We start from the raw sequence: 17,859 nt of genomic DNA, 5'->3' as shown, positions 1-17,859 counted from the left end.
TCATTTGCTTTGTTTGTTTCCTTGCAGATGCTTAGGTTTGGCCACTTCATAAAATCATGTATAAGAAGTAAATGCTGTGTTTCAAACATTTACTTTGTGTAACGCTGTGTGAAGGACTGGACGAGGAGAGCGGACGCTAACGCAAGTATCATTTATTAAAGAACAGAAACCAAAACATAAATCAAACCAAAACAGGCGAAACAGGAGCCTAACAGACAGACGGGATATAACACAGCCGTGACAGACGTAAAAACGCACAAGAACCGACAGAAACACTAGTGACAAAGATCCTTAAATATACACACAAGGCGGGAAGGAGAACAGGTAACACCTGGGGACTGACTAATGAGGGGCGGAGCTACAAATGGACACAGGTGAGTGGAAAAACACTGACAGAACACAGGGGCACGGGTCACGTGGGACAACACAGGCACGAGGACAGACAGGAAACAGGGCCAGGCGTGACAGAAGCCTCCCCCTAAACGCGCAGCTCCCGAGGCGCGTAAAAACGAACCCCGGGGGCTGGCGGCGGGGAGAGGCCGGGGAAAACACGAGACGAAACCGGGGACTGAAACGGAGACAGGACAGAGGACAGAGACTGGACGAAAGACTGAGACTGGACGGGAGCCTGAGACTGGACGGGGAACTGGACGGGTGACGGAGACTGGACGGGGAACTGGACAGGAGACTGAGACTGGACGGGGAACTGGACAGGAGACTGAGACTGGACGGGGAACTGGACAGGAGACTGAGACTGGACGGGGAACTGGACAGGAGACTGAGACTGGACGGGGAACTGGACAAGAGACTGAGACTGGACGGGGAACTGGACGGGTGACGGAGACTGGACGGGGAACTGGACAGGAGACTGAGACTGGACGGGGAACTGGACAGGAGACTGAGACTGGACGGGGAACTGGACAGGAGACTGAGACTGGACAGGGAACTGGACACTAGACAGGGATGCAGACAGGACAGGACTGGACAGGGGAACAGGGACAAAAACATTAACTGGGACAGAAACTAGCACAGTGACGGGGACAGGAACTGAGACACTACTGGAAACGAGTACTGGGACGCAGACAGAAACTGGAACTAAAACAGGAACAGACACAGGTACAAATATAAACATAGACGGAAGCCCAGGGCTGGGAAAAGTCAATGTCTGAGGGGCCAGCCTGGGCAGAGTTCGAGGGGCTGGAGCAGGAGACCTCGCTGGCTTAGGGACACAGGGCCTAGGGCCAAACTTTGGTCTCGGAGCAGGTACAGAGTCAGAGGCGGACGGAGCCGCGGGTACAGGGTCAGGGACAGTGGGTACCACATTGGTGGCAGGCACTGCTGGTGCTGGAGCAGACACGGAGGCTTGAACAGCTGGAGCAGACACGGAGACTGGAGCAGCTTCAGCAGACACGGAGACTGGAGCAGCTTCAGCAGACACGGAGACTGGAGCAGCTTCAGCAGACACGGCGGGTGCAGCTTGAGCAGGCGCGGCGGGTGCAGCTTGAGCAGGCGCGGCGGGTGCAGCTTGAGCAGGCGCGGCGGGTGCAGCTTGGGCAGGCGCGGCGGGTGCAGCTTGGGCAGGCGCGGCGGGTGCAGCTTGGGCAGGCGCGGCGGGTGCAGCTTGGGCAGGCGCGGCGGGTGCAGCTTGGGCAGGCGCGGCGGGTGCAGCTTGAGCAGGCGCGGCGGCCGCTAACAACAGGACTGGAGCAGTAGGCAAGGCTGTAAAGACCGGACCGGAGCTTGCTTCTGGATCAGGATTCGCAGAGCTGGAATCCGGCCGGGCTGGAGAGCTGGAAGTAGGTGGAGCTTGAGAGCGCGGTGGAGCTAGCAGGCTAGCTAGCTTAGCCGGAGCTTCAGAGAGCGGCTTCTCGGAGCGCGGATGAGCCACGGGAATCACACAGCGTAGCGTCCCATCCGCTGGCTTCACGGAGTACGCCGTCTCAGCCGGGAGAGTCGAGGAGCGCGGATGAGCCACGGGAGTCACGGAGCGTGGCGTCCCATCCACGGGCCTCACGGAGCGCGGCGTGGAAACAGGAGGCGGCCAGTAAACAGGTGCGGGATCAGGCAGCGGAAGGCGGGTTGGTGCGGGGAAAGGCTCCTCGTCCTCGGAGCTGCTGGGAGCACAGCCAAGAAAGTCCCACGGCTCCCGGGTAGCCTGGCCTCCTCTGTAAAGAGTACCGAGGCTAACCGCACCAACCCGTATCGCCCCCCCAAAATTTTCTCCGCTCCGGAAATCTTCCACCGGGGAAAGGGAGCGCTGAGAGCGCCGCCGCCCACCTCTTCTCCTCCGGCGCCGGGAAGTGGAGGAGTTTTCAGCCGCATACTCCTCCTGAAAGCCGCGAGAGAAGGGAGTGGGTCGGATAGCCAGCCTGGATCCAAAAAAAGGATTACTTGCAGCGTCCATATTTTTGGTCGGTTCTTCTGTAACGCTGTGTGAAGGACTGGACGAGGAGAGCGGACGCTAACGCAAGTATCATTTATTAAAGAACAGAAACCAAAACATAAATCAAACCAAAACAGGCGAAACAGGAGCCTAACAGACAGACGGGATATAACACAGCCGTGACAGACGTAAAAACGCACAAGAACCGACAGAAACACTAGTGACAAAGATCCTTAAATATACACACAAGGCGGGAAGGAGAACAGGTAACACCTGGGGACTGACTAATGAGGGGCGGAGCTACAAATGGACACAGGTGAGTGGAAAAACACTGACAGAACACAGGGGCACGGGTCACGTGGGACAACACAGGCACGAGGACAGACAGGAAACAGGGCCAGGCGTGACACTTTGACCTTTATTTCATTGCAGACAGTGTGAACCCAATATAATTCATGTTTTTTTTTCTGATGAACTTCATTAAATGTGTTAATATACGTACATTCCTGTATTTTAGACATGCAAAGCATTTCAATAAACATTGAAATACAGGCAGTTTAGCTAGGAAGTCTAAATAATGATTTCAAACAGGTGAGGTGAACAGGTGACTGTAACAAAAGCAATATTCGTAAAATGCCAAGACTTTCATGGGCAAAGATTTCATGGGCAGTGGATCTTCAGTTTGGAACAAATGCATGAGAAAATTATTAAAATGAACTTTAACACAATTGAGGATTAGCACATTTTCACAGTGCATATTATCAGTAAATGAATCATGAAATCATAACGAATTTCTGTATAAGCCTAAGCTAAACACCCATGATCAACAACCCATTTAGAAGGGACTGCATCAATCAGCAATAGCTAAAATAACCACATTGGCAAAGGATTATTTTGGCAAACTTACAAAAGCAATTTGTGGTCAGACAAATTAGTATTTCAAATTAATGTTGTGAGTTCCAGACCAAAGATGAAAGGGACCATCCAGATGTAATCAGGCTATTAAGTCTAAAAGCCAGGACCTGTTATGATGTGGGGTTGTGACAGGACATTTCTGTTGTGCAGCATTCATGCAAAAAAATTACATTGAGACCTTAGAGCAGGATACGCTGCCTTCAAACAACATCTTTTCCAGGGGACATCTGTACATTTTCAACAATACAATACAAAACCACATGCTGCACACAGTACAAAGGAATAGCTGCAGAAGAAGAACAGTATTGGTACTGGACTGACCTGCCCTCAGGTGACCTGTTCCCAATAGAGAATGTATAGAAAAGTGTAAAACAAATGTGTTTGTTTAATTAAAGTGTAATAAAATGGAATGACAAAGTTGAAAATGCTTTACTGTCACACCTTTTTTGGAATGTGTTGCAGACCTGAAATGCAGGAATGGAGTAAGAAATGACCAGAAAAAAATTAAAAATGTAATAAATGCTTTCTTTATTTGCATTTGCAATACTGTCCCAGCTTCTTCTGATTTGGGATGTACATGAAGCATTTAGGCAGCTGCTGTCCGAAATCTGCTGAGAGAACAGAATGTTCTTAATGAGTAAAAAGCGCATTCTGAAATGCTCTATACACTGCAGGTATGAGGAAAGATCAGGAGACAACTGAGCAAAAAATTAATATGGAGCATGTCTCTGTAACCTTCCTATATACTGTATGTGTGTGTGTGGGTGTTTGTGTTTGTGTGTAAGCTGCAAATGCCTGTATTTGAATTGCTTTTCCTGAGAAGTGTGTGTGTGTTCAGGAGCTGCAGGATTTGAGTCACACTCTTATTTAGAATATTTGAATCATGAGTTCAAGTCTGAGTGCTGGTAAATATTTCCCATGCTGGCCATCTTTCTCAAATTCCAAGCAAACGAGTCCATACCAAACTGAGAATGTTCTATTAGGACAGTGGTGGCTCAGTCCTTAGAGCACTGAGATACTGATCGCATGGTTGAGAGTTTAATGTGGAATCCTAATATATGCTTAGGCTGCCAGGCAAAATCAGATTTTTGGCATGATTGTAGATTGTATGCAGATTAAGGTTTTGATAGCCTGAACAGCGAAAACTACATAATATCAAATGTTGCAATCAGATTTAAACCATATTTGTAGGTGGAATTAAATGGGATTACAATCTGATTTGAAAAGATGTGTCTTAGTCTGAACACTCTGTGTCTTTGCAGTCAGTCATGATGCAACAAACAACAACCTTGTCATAATGTATCTACTGGTTATTATGTCATAAACCCTAACATTGCAGATATGTTAGTAATGTCCAGACATGCAAATCGGATCTGATCATTTTAAGACGAGATTTCAGACAAATTTGGTTTACCTTCTCACTGAACAGTGTCCCAAACAAGGCCTTTCACTGTCTGTGCTGCAGTGGCATGGCTGACCCTGTGCTTCGATTCAGGCTTTCTAAGCTGGGATATGTAAGGGGGGCTCAATCTCTTGTGTTGTACAAGTATAAATGACAGTGAAGCCACATTACATTTTAAACATAATAAACATGTAAAAGCATAATTAATACAGAAATTGTGATAATTATGCTTTGCTGTAGTCTGATTTTGTGTTTTGGATTGTACATACAGTGGAGTGGTTTGTACCTACGCTGCAGATTGTTGCTGTCCTGATGTCCTCAAATGCCCCCAATGACATTTATAGAGCTTCTCTCTCTCTCTCCCTCTCTCTCTCCCTCTCTCTCTCTCCCTCTCTATCTCTCCCTCTCTCTCTCTCTCTCCCTCTCTCTCCCTCTCTCTCTCTCCCTCTGTCTCTCTCTCTCTCCCTCTCTCTCTCTCTCTCTGTCTCAGTTTACTCAATTCAATTCAATTTAGGATAGTTTCATCGAAATGACTGTGCTCAGCACCTAAAAGACTAGTCTGTTTTATATGTGAACATAGGAGAACATAGTAAGACGTAGGGAAGCAGAAGCTACAATGTCGGACTCCGTGGTGCAGCCTAAGCTTTTGTCCTTAATGCCATTTTTTTACATTGCTTTTACTTTTATACTTTTAAGTAGTTTTGAAACCAGAACTTTTACACTTTAAATTATGTTAAAAGCTTGAGTTTATATTTTAACTTCTGCAGACGTATTTTAAACCCTAGTATATAAACTCAGGAGGTAGCTATTTTTAGCTTGTTTGTGTTTTTGTGCCATTTATTGTTGAATAACAAAATCAACAAATCAAGCAAGTCGAATTTAGGATGTTTTGCTTTTAGAACATTGTACTGCAGGGTGACCAACACACTAAAGGTGTTTATTTAATACAAATTGTTAATTAAATTTCTTGTGTTTGTCTGAAAGCTGTAACCTAACAGTTTTATTTTAACCTATCTTTCTCTCTCTCTCTCTTTCTCTCTCTCTCATATTCCCCCCTCAGACCACAAGCAGTGGCAGCAGCAGGATGAGTTCAGACGGTGGGGGGCGACCAGTGAAGGTGGGCTCTCTGGTAGAGGTCATTGGTAAAGGTCACCGTGGCACAGTGGCCTACATCGGCACCACTCTCTTTGCCTCAGGAAAATGGGTGGGGGTCATTCTGGAGGAGCCAAAAGGCAAGAACGACGGCACAGTGCAAGGCAAGCGCTACTTCACCTGCCTGGAGAACCATGGGATATTTGTACGCCAATCACAGGTACAGCACATTATGGTCTACTGACGTCAGTTTGAGTACATGTGTTTCTAGTGGTTTAAAACGATGCAAGCCTTTATTGTTTGTTCTCTGTGTGTCTGTCTCACAATGTAGATTCAGTTGGTGGAAGATGGTGCAGACACCACATCACCTGACACCCCTGAACCTGCAACTGCTAAAGTGCCTAGAAGAGGTGAACCTCATGAGTATTTTTTTTGCATTTAGACATGTGCATGTGACTAGTGAATGTAGTTTATAAAGGTTTTATCAATGGTGAACTTCTCAGAGATGCTCACAAGTCTTTGGGCACGAGTCCGAGTCAAGTCAAAAGTCTCTTCTGCCGAAATAAAATTTAAAGTATTACTCAGTAAGGCAAATAAGGCCTGCTCTTTAAAATAATGGAAAATTAATAACAACATTTAATAATAACAGAAAAATTAATAAGAAATTGGAAAATAACCAACTAAACTAAGCCCAATAAAATCTAATCTAGTGAATTTCAAAACCCAAAAATGAAAAAATCAAAAGAAGAATCTGGTCAAGTTAGCAATGCTATGCTCTTTCTCAACGTTTTGTTCTGCTGAACAGAGCTGGTATCAGAAAGAGTTCTGCATACTAGAGTTTCGATTGTCTGCCTAAACCTGAGCCTACACCTAAGCCTGAACCCGAGCCTGAACCCAAGCCTAAACCCGGTCTGTGACATAGACCTATGTTTTAATGTAACAAATCACTCTGTGATTTATGTGATGTTCCACCAGTTACAGCTCATCTTTGCGTTTAAGCTCAACACATGGCTTAATCGATGTGCTGCACACCTCGCATGCTCGCCGGGGGATTCGGCGCGTCTGTCAAGCAAGATAATGGACAGTTTTGGGGGCAGAGATGATGAAGTACAGCATGTACATCTCAAAAACTCAAATATCCCAAAGTAAATAAACTGCGTCTAAAGTGGTACACATTTCAAAGCAGCACCTTAACAGACAGAATATGCAGTGAAGACCAGCGCACTGTGCGGCACTGTGACGGTTCTAGTGAAATACTTCAAATGTAAACTTCTATGTACACGACATAGAAAACAATAATGGTTTACTAGTCTCAAAAGTCCGAGTCAAGTCTGAAGTCTCTGTGTCTGCAACTTAAGTGCGACTCGAGTTAGAGTTGCAAACTCAAGTCCCCATCTCTGCTTCTCACCACTTAGTTTAAGGGTATCAGAATTTAGAAAAGTAGTATTAATGACTCATAAACTGGTGTTTGTTATTAAACATCTTACATTGTATTTACAAAAGATGAATAATTCAGTTTTTCTTTTTAATTGTTCAAAGTTGTTCAAAGTTTCAAAGATAGATATTAAAATGCCCTATTTTTAAAACATTAATTAGTAATTAATTATTAATTTATATACCTATATTTATCTATAAATTCAGATATTCAGTATATTGTATTTACAGTGTCTTGCAAAAGTAGTCACACCTTACCAACACAAACCTAAATGTATTTTATTTTATTGAGATTTTATCTAAGTAAAACATTTTTCAAAAGTGTTCATCCCCCCATATCAATACTTAGTAGAGCCACCTTGTCTTATTTAGATGTAAATGTATATACACCGAAGATTAATATCCATTGTTTCAAATGTACTATATATATAATACTACTACTGCTACTACTACTACTACTAATAATAATAAATTATAAATATTATACATATATGGGCCATTCCACCGAATGGGTGCCATTTCTGTTTGATTAATTATTAAATATAATTAGCAAATTCCTTCCACCTATGCTTTAAATATATATATATATATATATATATATATATATATATATATATATATATATATATATATATATATATATTTCATAATAAATCCATATTACTTAAGTTAAAATTTATTCATTCCTATTACCATAAAACATTACTCCATCTAAAACATCAGGAACGTTCTACAAGTAACATCTACAACAGGAAGTTTCATCAGCTGGTTCTTCTGAAGACCAAAATTAGGTTCCCTCCTTTGTTTTTCTGTATATTTGACCTAATTGTAACTATGACTGAGGAGGTCAATCTCAACCCCCTTTCCTGTTACCTAAATTAGTTCTTAAATCTTATTTGTTTAAATACATTTTTGGGGAAAATCACTAGTAGGGGTGAAACGATTACTCGAGTAAATCGAGTAACTCGATTCACAAAATTGATCGACTAATTTTCTGTGCCTCGAGTAATCGTTTATTTAATTAATAAACTCAGCGCGCGGTATTTTCGCGACTTTTATTTTGACAACGCGCTCAGCGTTACGTCACCCTCACCCGGGAAGAGAGAGACGGAGGTTTGAGCAGCGGCAAAAATGGAAGCGGCGAGAGAAAACAGCGATTTTAAAGGAATAAAAGCATTTTATGTTCGAACTGTGACCTGTACTCGGTGCAGTGCCAAAACAGCGCGTTTTAATGCTGCACCACCTGAGCCGAGGACACCCGAGACGGGAGGACGCAGAGAGAGCAGGTAAATATACCTTATAATAAATCAATGAGATTAACATTAATGTGAATTAATAACAAAAGACAGCGCTTTGGAGTGTGAATTAATAGAAGCACTGTCTATAATGTGTGGTTAGTTTATTAGAACAGAGACAAGTTCATACGTGCTTTATGTAAACAGTAAACACAGCGCTGTGGAGTTCTGAATATAAACAATAACAATGTTAAAAGTTAGCGAAACTGAAGTTACTTTGGCTGAAAACTAAATGCATAATTTCTTCATCTAAGAGTACATTTGGCCGGTGAGACAAAAACTGTATGAACACTGTGTTGTTCATAAAATGAAGTGTGTCTCTTATTTATTGGATAAAATATTAATTACCACTAGTGTCTAATGTGCCCCAGTGCGATAGGTGTCAATCATAGTGTTCATAAATGCACGGCCATGAACTTATTATTAGAGTTATTAGTCTTAGTGATGTAATTAGACCCAAGTAGTCCAACATATAAATAAATAAAAAACCCACATTTGTAATACTTGTGTATCACAATTATTCCACAGGTCCTGATATATTTTGGAGAAGTGGCTTGGTGGTAAAAGAATGCAGCGCACTGATCCAACACTGGCAGAACTGACAACGTCTCTGCTGTTCAGAAGCGCAACACAAAGACGATGTTTATGCCTTTTTTATTGATTTATACACTATATTTGATATTTACAAGAAATCCTAATGTGAAAGTAATGTAATTACTAATATTTTTTTTTATTGTGGTATTTATTTATTTATTGTGTTTTATTTATTTGTATTTGCAATTTGGAAATGTATGTTGTGAATAAAAAAATATAACTTATCTAAAAAAGGAAACCAATTGGTCATTCATTACTAAGTAAAATGCCTTTTTAATTGCTCTTTAACAAAAAAAAAATGTTTTATCCGATTACTCGATTAATCGAATAAATTTTTCAGTAGAGTACCCGATTACAAAAATAATCGATAGCTGCAGCCCTAATCACTAGAATGTGTTCAGTGTTCTCATGCTATCAGCATAGCTGTCATTTAGCTATTTTTCTTGTTTTTGCTAATTCTATACTAAAACCTCATGTTCTTAAAAGAAAATCAAAGGAATTAGTGGACTTGCTTTTAAACATGCCTTCTAAATGTCACATACGTTTTGTAACCATCTCCGGCTTAAAACCTTGTGAAAAATTAAGTAAAGCTGCCAGATTGACCAGTACATGCTTTGAATAATTAAATAGATGTATTATTAGATGCATGTATATCATGTCTTCTCTGAATCTCCTCTTGTTCACAGAGATTCTGGAAGCTCCTAAGACCAATAAAGTGGTGAGTGAGAAGATCTTACTATCAACTCTACAGACGTGTATTATATGTGTGCGTGAATGCGTGTTTGTATGTCTGGGTCTATAACCATACTTTGTGGTTGTTGGACTTTATTACCTTTTGAGTCCAGTAGAGGGGGGTATAGTTATGAGTTATGAGCTCCTGTCCTACATCGTCCTCACTTTCCCTACACGGGTGTGTCTTTATATGTGTGTCTATGTGTGAACTCCTGTCAGAATGCATCATACTCCTGTTACAGTGTAACATTTGAACATTACTACTCTATTAAAGGTGTCTCTCCACACATTCCACCTCAAATACTAGACTGGAATAATACACATTAACACACACACACACTCATTCTCTATTTAATGGTGGTTTATTCTCTTACTGATTTACTGTGGTGTTAATATGCTAAATACTTCAGCACTGTTGAACAGAGAGTCGGTGGGCAGTGTGCATGTATGTGTGCGCTTCACTTCCTCTGCCAGCACTGCAGCCGGTTGACCTTTTGTCCTTTAACTTCTCACCTCTTCCTCCTTCCTCTGAGTGTGCAGCGAGGAGTCAAACCCAAAAAGGTGCTGCATGTTTCTCTAACCTCTGTAACCATAGCAACTCCACACGGCTCTCCGCTGCATGCCGTCAAAACCTGTCATTAACTGACTGTGTGTGTGTGTGTGTGTGTGTGTGTGTGTGTGTTGTATCATGAATTCTTATTCTCATCAGTCTGTTTTGGTCTGCTAGTCATTTGTAGCCTGGCCGAGTCTTGTGATCAGCAGCTTCAATGTAAAATCAATATGCATGCTTATATGTATGTATGTGTCTGTGTGTGCATATAGAGTAAGACATGAAGAGAGACAGATTAAGAGAGTGAATGAGAGAAAGGGAAAAAATAGGTGCAAATGGTAAATTGAATAGGTTGGTAAAGCATTTGCCACTTTGTAAAGTTGTCATTTCTTCTCACAACATTTTAAAGATGTTTGTCACTGAGGATACCTAGGCATTAAGTGTTTCACATGTGTTCACATGTGTTTTCACATTTGTAACATGCTTTCTATGAACACCTCTTGTAAGTTTAAGTGTAACAGATGTGGTGGAAATACCTGTGACGATTAATAAAGACAAATATTAAGTTCTGAGTCGTGTCAGATGAGTAACAAGTTTTTATTAATGCAGATTATTGAGAGTACAATCAGTCATGAAATCATCACGCTCTGAAAGTGCTCTGAGAGTAACAGTCTCTCAGAGCCGTTATTTATCCCCGCTCCGCTGTGTCCGGAACCATAAACCATAACTGGACATATGGTTTTCCGCTTGCAACGGCGTCCTTCCAAATCTCCCTTCTATGCCAAGACGGAAACTCCCTTCTGTTCCCAGGCAGGGTTTTTTAGGATGTTTCCCGTCAGAAATGTCAGCCTAACCTCTTCACGGTCACATCCTGGTGTTTACCCAGAATGGTTATCAGACAAGGTTTCTCTGCTGGCGCGTACACAAATGTCAGAATGACCTAAAGAGTAACTCTGCAAAACAAGCTAATATGAAGTGAATTACCACTGTAAATATTTAGTGTGATTAAACACATCTAATAAAATGAACATGCATAAAATGATCACATCTGTCATAACAAGGTGGTTATAATAGTAATAACATTGTGATAATGAAATTTCCCACGTCACTCCTCCCTTTTGATTCTAGGAATCAACTCACACAATTTCCTACACATTGCTCGCATTCTCATACTGAGATTCCTCAGTAAACATTCGGGATAGCCCTATAACAGGGTCTTCGTAACCTGGAATCATCTGAAACATCTGGTAGTGACTGAATGCACGAGTAATCATATTTGAGATACAATTCATAACACATGGTACGATACATAGGATAAGGAGTCCCAAACAAATAATAGGGAGGACCATAGGCAGTAGCCAACGTCCCCATGGCCCTAAAAAAAACTCCAGCCATGCTAGCCATGGCTCATTCACAGGTGGAGGTTCATGGATTGCTTGTTTCATGTGACTTACAAGGTCAGTGATGTTCTCATAATAATCTGGAATTGAAAAACAACAAGAGGTGTTTAAAACCTGACACACTCCCCCTTCATGGGCTAGCAAAAGATCAAGAGCCATTCTATTCTGAAGTACAGCCTGACGTATGGCCCTCATCTCTGCATTTATTAGAAAAAAGGCTTCGGTGCTACTATTAGCCATAACCAACATTTGCCATGCAAGTCCATTGATCTTATTCAAAGTAGCAGTTGTTCCACCTCCTAGGAAAAGGGACCATCCAACTGATGCTCCAGGTGTTGTCCAAGGGTCAGCCAGGACATACCCGTTGTATTTCGAACCCAAGGCACGTCGTTTCCTAGTCAAAGAGTTCTTAGGGAGAACTGCCATGTGTGGGACCACCATAGCTGGAGCGCAACACCCATTCCAAGGGAATGAGTGGACCCAAGTCCCGTTCCGGCTCTTCTTTCGTGGTAGATTGGTGTAGGCAGTTTGGCCACACACCCAGCTCACAGGTCCCGAAGTTCGGGCCCCTGACATGATGTGACATTCTGTGTAGTTGGGTCTCACGGTGTGAGTGCCATCCGATATTGAACAGTTGAAGCCTATGCTATCATAGAAGGTGATGTTAACCTTACAGTCAGTGTACCCTAAACGAGGCCCTCCTCTTATTCCAGATGAGCACATGCATGTGGATGCATTGAGAGGGGGCACCGTGGTGAAGGACATGTTCGCAAATTTTGGCTCATATCTTGGTCCGGGGTGGGTCATGTTACATCGGGGCATCATCTGAAACATAGCGGTCACATTTCCATTAAATGGAGGGCTTTGTTTCGTGGCTGCGAAATGGGCTGATACATTTAGCATAAATGCCATCTGCCTGTCTAGAGCACAGTCTGCTGGATCCTTCAGCAATGTAGCAGCGGTCACATTGTTTAAAGGAGTCGGTATCCAGGGGACAGCAAGCTTATGGCAGACAATACATTCTCTGTTGGGAGACACCTCGTCAGCTGCTGCTACTGTGGCCATGCATGCTTTGTTTCCAAAGCACTGTTGTTCCACTCGGTCCTGAAGGGACTGATGGGACCCAGGTAGGAGGGTCACCACCATTAACAGCCACAGCATGGTGATACTGGTTTATCAGGGTGGGTGCCCCTAGCCTATGTAGACACTTTAGTGCTCAGAGTGCGGGCACGCCCAATCGCACTCGTCCCACCAGCCGTGAGACCTTAAGACACCCACTCACTGATCAACCAGAGCTTCCTCTTCTTCAGGTTTGGTGGGGGCCTTCTTGCAGTGTGTGTGATGAACCCAGGTTCCACGTCCTTCAATCTTCAGCGCAGTGTGGGTCGTCAGGAGCACAAGATGAGGTCCAGTCCACCTTTGCTGGTTCCACCTTCGTCTCCGCAGATCCTTGATCAGCACCCAGTCTCCTGGCTTGTGGTTATGGAAGGGTTGGTCAGCTGGTTGAGGTAGCACAGCTTTTACCTGTCGAGATGCAGACAAAAGAGAATCATGCAATGAGATACAGTATTCAACAAGTGTGTGGTCTAACAGTTGATCCTCCAGTGGGGGGGGCCCCACTCCTACATTGGGAGGTCTGCCAAAAACAATCTCAAATGCACTTAGGCCTGTTTTTGCTTGCACCCTGGTTCTGCTTTGCCACAGGACCAGAGGGAGACATTTGACCCAATTTAGACCTGTTTGCTGTGTAATTTTTGCCAATCCATTTTTGATGGTGCCGTTTGCTCTCTCTACTGCCCCTGCTGAGGCGGGGTGGTAACTACAATGCTTGTGCATGTCAATACCCAAATATTTGGTCAAACTTTTGAGCCCTGTGTGTACAAATGGTGTGCCATTGTCGCTAGAAACCCTTTTTGGCAGACCAAATCTTGGGATCAGTTCTCTGAGAAATGCTTTAGCCACTGCTTCTCCATCCTGTTTACCTGTTGGGAAAGCTTCAATCCATTTACTGAACATGCAAACACAGACCAGGAGAAACTTTTTTCCTTCAGCTGGAGTTAGCTCTACAAAGTCTATCTGCCAGTGTTGAAATGGTTCTGTGGCAGGTGGATGACCTGCTGGCTGCTGTGTGAGTGGTGCAGCATGTCTGTGTGTGTGTTGAGCACAGATGAGACATGAAGAACAAAAATTTTGGGCAAGTGTGTGGAGTCCAGGTGCATACCAATACCTGGAAATCTGCTCTACTATCCCTCCCTTGGCCATGTGACTCCTCCCATGGACAATTTTGATCAAAACCTTAGCATATTGTTTGGGCAGGAGCGGCCTGTTGGTGGATTTCTGTCTCCAAATGCCATTGTCTTTGTAACAATCAGTTTTAGCCCACAATTTTTTCTCTAATGGTGTTGCCATTGACTGAATGTCAATTAAGGAAGGTTTCTCCTGCTCTGGTGTAGAAATTTGTGCAGCTGTGATGTTTGCATTATGAGCTGTGTGCTTAGCGACGCTGTCTGCAAACGCATTTCCCCTGCTCACTGGATCTCCTGTGGATGTGTGTGCGGCACACTTGATTACTGCGATCTGTGAGGGAAGCAAAAGAGCAGAAAGCAAGTTGTTAATCAGCTCATGGTGTTTGATCTTTGTTCCTGAACTTGTCAGGAAATTACGCTGCTTCCACATAAAACCAAAATCATTTGCCACGCCCCAAGCGTACCTGCTGTCAGTGTACGCATTTAATGATTGACCTTTTGCCAATTCACATGCTTTTGTAAGGGCTACTAGCTCAGCTGCCTGTGCTGAGTAAGAGCTGGGCAAAACGCCAGTGTCCAAGACCTCTGTGGCTGACACTACAGCGTATGCTACTCTGTTCGTTCCTGTCTTATCTCTGCTTGCTGAGCCATCAACAAAGAGCTCCATTTGCGCATTGTGCAATGGCTCTTCTTGCAAATCAATTCGTGGTGTGCACGCGTGCTGCAGCAACAGCTGACAGTCGTGTGGCTCCCCATCCTCTGGAGTTGGCAGGAGGGAAGCAGGATTGAGCGTGCTACAACGTTGTACTGTAACATTAGGCATGTCAAGTAAAGCAGTGTGATATCGCAGCCATCTCTGGGCTGATAGATGTGCAACTCTCTGATCTTGGAGAATGTTGTGCACTGCATGTGGTACCTTTAATGTAAGTGGAGCATAAGCCACAATGTCTCTTGAAGCTATTAGTGCCTTTTCTGCTGCTGCCACTGCTCTAAGGCAGGTGGGCAGGCCCTGAGCCACTGAGTCCAGCTTACAAGAGAAGTATGCAACAGGGCGAAGCTTATCTCCATGTTTTTGAGTAAGCACTGAAGTCATATAGATGCCTTTTGCATCTACCATCTGAACAAAAGGTTTAGTTGGATCAGGTATGCCCAATGCTGGCATATTTTGCAAAGCCACCTTAAGCTGTATAAATGCTTCTTCTGCCTCTTGTGTCCACTGCAGTTTTGCAGTGCTAACCCCCTTCGTAGGAATAATATCTCTAAGAGGGCCCTCCTGCTCTGCATAGGAGGAAATGAAAGTGCGGCAGTATGAACACATTCCTAAAAAGGAAAGCAGTTGCTTCTTTGTTGTGGGCTTAGGAATTTGGCAAATTGCCTCAATTCTGTCAGTTGCCATGCGTCTCTCTCCTGCCCTTATGACATGGCCCACAAAAGTAACCTCAGTCTTACAGTACTGTAATTTTGCTTTGCTGGCCTTGTGGCCTTGCTCAGCCAAGTGTTTCAGCAACTGTAATGTGGCTTGTTTACAAAGCTGCCGCGAGGGGGCAGAGATGAGAAGATCATCCATGTACTGCGCCAGAGTGACCCCTTGCGGTAGAACTAAGCTTGCCAGGCTATCTCTCAGTGCAGCATTATAGATAGTAGGTGACTCACAATAACCCTGACACAACCTCGTAAAAGTATATGCTTTCCCTTCAAAGGAGAATGCAAACCAGAATCTACTGTCTGGATGAATTGGAACACTGAAAAATGCATTAGCCAGATCCACTACACTGTAGTGGGTGTGTTCCGTTGGTATCTGAGACAAAATAGTGTGGGGATTTGGAACCTCAGGGGCTCGCGCTTGAACTGCTGCATTTACCGCTTGCAAATCTTGTACAAATCTCCACTCATCCCGGCCGGGCTTCTTAACAGGAAAGATTGGAGTTCTAACTGGTGAGTCTGCGCATGGCACTATGACCCCTTTTTCAAGAAGAGCTTGAAACACGGGCCTAATGCCCTCAACTGCTTCAGGTTTCAAAGGATATTGAGCTTGTCTAGGCCTATATGAAGACTTAGGTGTAATGGACACAGGTTCACAGCCTTTAATCAACCCTACATCATACTTACTGCTGGCCCACAGCTGAGGAGGGAGAGAGCTGAGCTCCAGTTCCTCTTCCTCTGTGAGCGAAACCGCCTGCACCAGTGGCGCGCTGCCAAACAGCTCCACTGTAGGCTCTGTTTTCAAACGATACTGATAAGGGCATCTCCACGTGTGGGTGGAGGCGCTGTGCTGCACATTGGGGTGTTTTGTATTAACCCAATCTTTAGCCCTGGCCACCCGTAAAGCCCATGGACCAATATTTTTCCATGGCACGGTATGGTTAACTCTGGCCAGGGAGATGTGAGGGGAGGAATTTTCTACTGTGAACAAAGTGTCCTGCTGTTTAGTTAAAGAGACCATAGCTGCTGCCTTTTCACTGTCCCAAATTAAAAATGTTGTAGATAGTGGTTCTGAAGTCTGGTGGTAAAATAACTGTTCGTATTCATGGTCTGGCCCACTGCTAATGTGGGATGTACAATGCAAATCAGTTTGCTTCCACTCTAAAGGCTTTGTCACCAGTTTCTTTGTTTCTGACAGAAAATGTTTCATTGTTTCACTCTGTTCTTCTACACAACGCCACATATATGCATATCCTGGAGCCCCAGGTGCAAATTGGACCATGCATGGTTGTTCAAATTCTATAGATAAACCAGTTGGTGAGCTAATCAAGTTACAACCTAATTTACACATCAAATCTCTAGCCAACAAGTTTACTGGGCACGTTGAGGAGATCAAAAAGCAGTGAGAGAAGGATCGATCATTTAAAGAACATTGGAGAGGCACAGACACCTTTTCTTTAACTATTTGCCCTCCTACCCCAATTAATGCTGTATGTTTTCCTGGTTGCGTTTCACATTTCAAATCCTCAGCCCTAATTACAGAATAACCAGCACCGCTGTCAACCATAAATTTCAATGTCTTTCCACATACTTCAACATTTAACATTGGCATTGCTGTAGGATTATTGGTTAATTGCTGCACTAAACTAAGGTAAGAGAAAGAAAGATCTACTTCCCTGTCCGATGACTCAGTGGACTCGTCTGTGCCGTCCTGCCTCTCCGCCGCCCGTCACTTGTTTGACGCACTGCTGTCAACTTCTCCAGGACAGTCTCTAGCAAAGTGTCCTTCCCTTCTACAGGCATAACACCTGTTTGTCCAATCCACTTCAGTTTCGTCCTCCTGACTGTTTTGTTGCTGTTGTTGAGGAGCTGGTGGTCGGAATACAGGCCCGTTACCAGCAAATCCACTTCGTCCACCTCGTCCACCTCTTCCTCTACCTCTTCCTTTTCCTCGTGCTCTTCCTTTTCCTCTCTGGGAGCTTACAGTTAGCTCCGTTACCTGCTGTACCATCGTTAACATAGCTTGATCCATCGTTTCAGACTTTTTCTTCTCCTTTTTCTTTTCTTGATTTTTGAAGAGAATCTCATAGTGTCTGGCATGATCCTCAATAACGCTGAGAGGTTGTCGATAATATCCAATACAGTGTTGTTTGATGGAATTGGCCAATTCTGGCTTCAGTCCCAGTAGGAAGCTATTGCGCAAGTGTGCTTCCCAGGAAGAAACCGCATCAGCATTTTCTGCTCTGGCTGCAGGAGCGTCAAGTCCACTATGATCAGTGTGGACTCTGGTTAAACGAACCATATAATCCTGCACAGTCTCTCCGTCTTCCTGTTTGCATTCAGCGATTTTTCCCATGTTGACGTGAAGGGGAAAAGCTGCAACAAGACGCTCTT

The 17,859-nt window shown here is 43.8% G+C and overlaps 1 protein-coding gene across 7 annotated transcripts in view; it reads left to right on the top strand.

Moving 5' to 3' along the window:
- dctn1b (dynactin 1b) overlaps positions 1 to 17,859 on the top strand; it is a 64,824-nt gene that overhangs the window by 9,003 nt on the left and 37,962 nt on the right. For 5 of the 7 annotated variants that reach the window (XM_007241556.4, XM_022662517.2, XM_007241553.4 and 2 more), the window contains exons 2-5: positions 5,761 to 6,012; positions 6,124 to 6,202; positions 9,802 to 9,833; positions 10,388 to 10,408. In XM_007241556.4, the coding sequence (XP_007241618.3) occupies positions 5,785 to 6,012; positions 6,124 to 6,202; positions 9,802 to 9,833; positions 10,388 to 10,408 (360 nt within the window). In that variant the 5' untranslated portion in view covers positions 5,761 to 5,784. The remainder of the gene's footprint in view (positions 1 to 5,760; positions 6,013 to 6,123; positions 6,203 to 9,801; positions 9,834 to 10,387; positions 10,409 to 17,859) is intronic. The other 2 variants (XM_007241557.4, XM_022662519.2) reach the window with 1 other exon arrangement.

Source organism: Astyanax mexicanus, chromosome 7 (genome assembly GCF_023375975.1).
Source record: "Astyanax mexicanus isolate ESR-SI-001 chromosome 7, AstMex3_surface, whole genome shotgun sequence".
NCBI classification, from domain to species: Eukaryota; Metazoa; Chordata; class Actinopteri; order Characiformes; family Acestrorhamphidae; genus Astyanax; species Astyanax mexicanus.
Note: the sequence above shows the minus strand (reverse complement) of the source record. Positions and strands in the feature narration are given on the sequence as shown.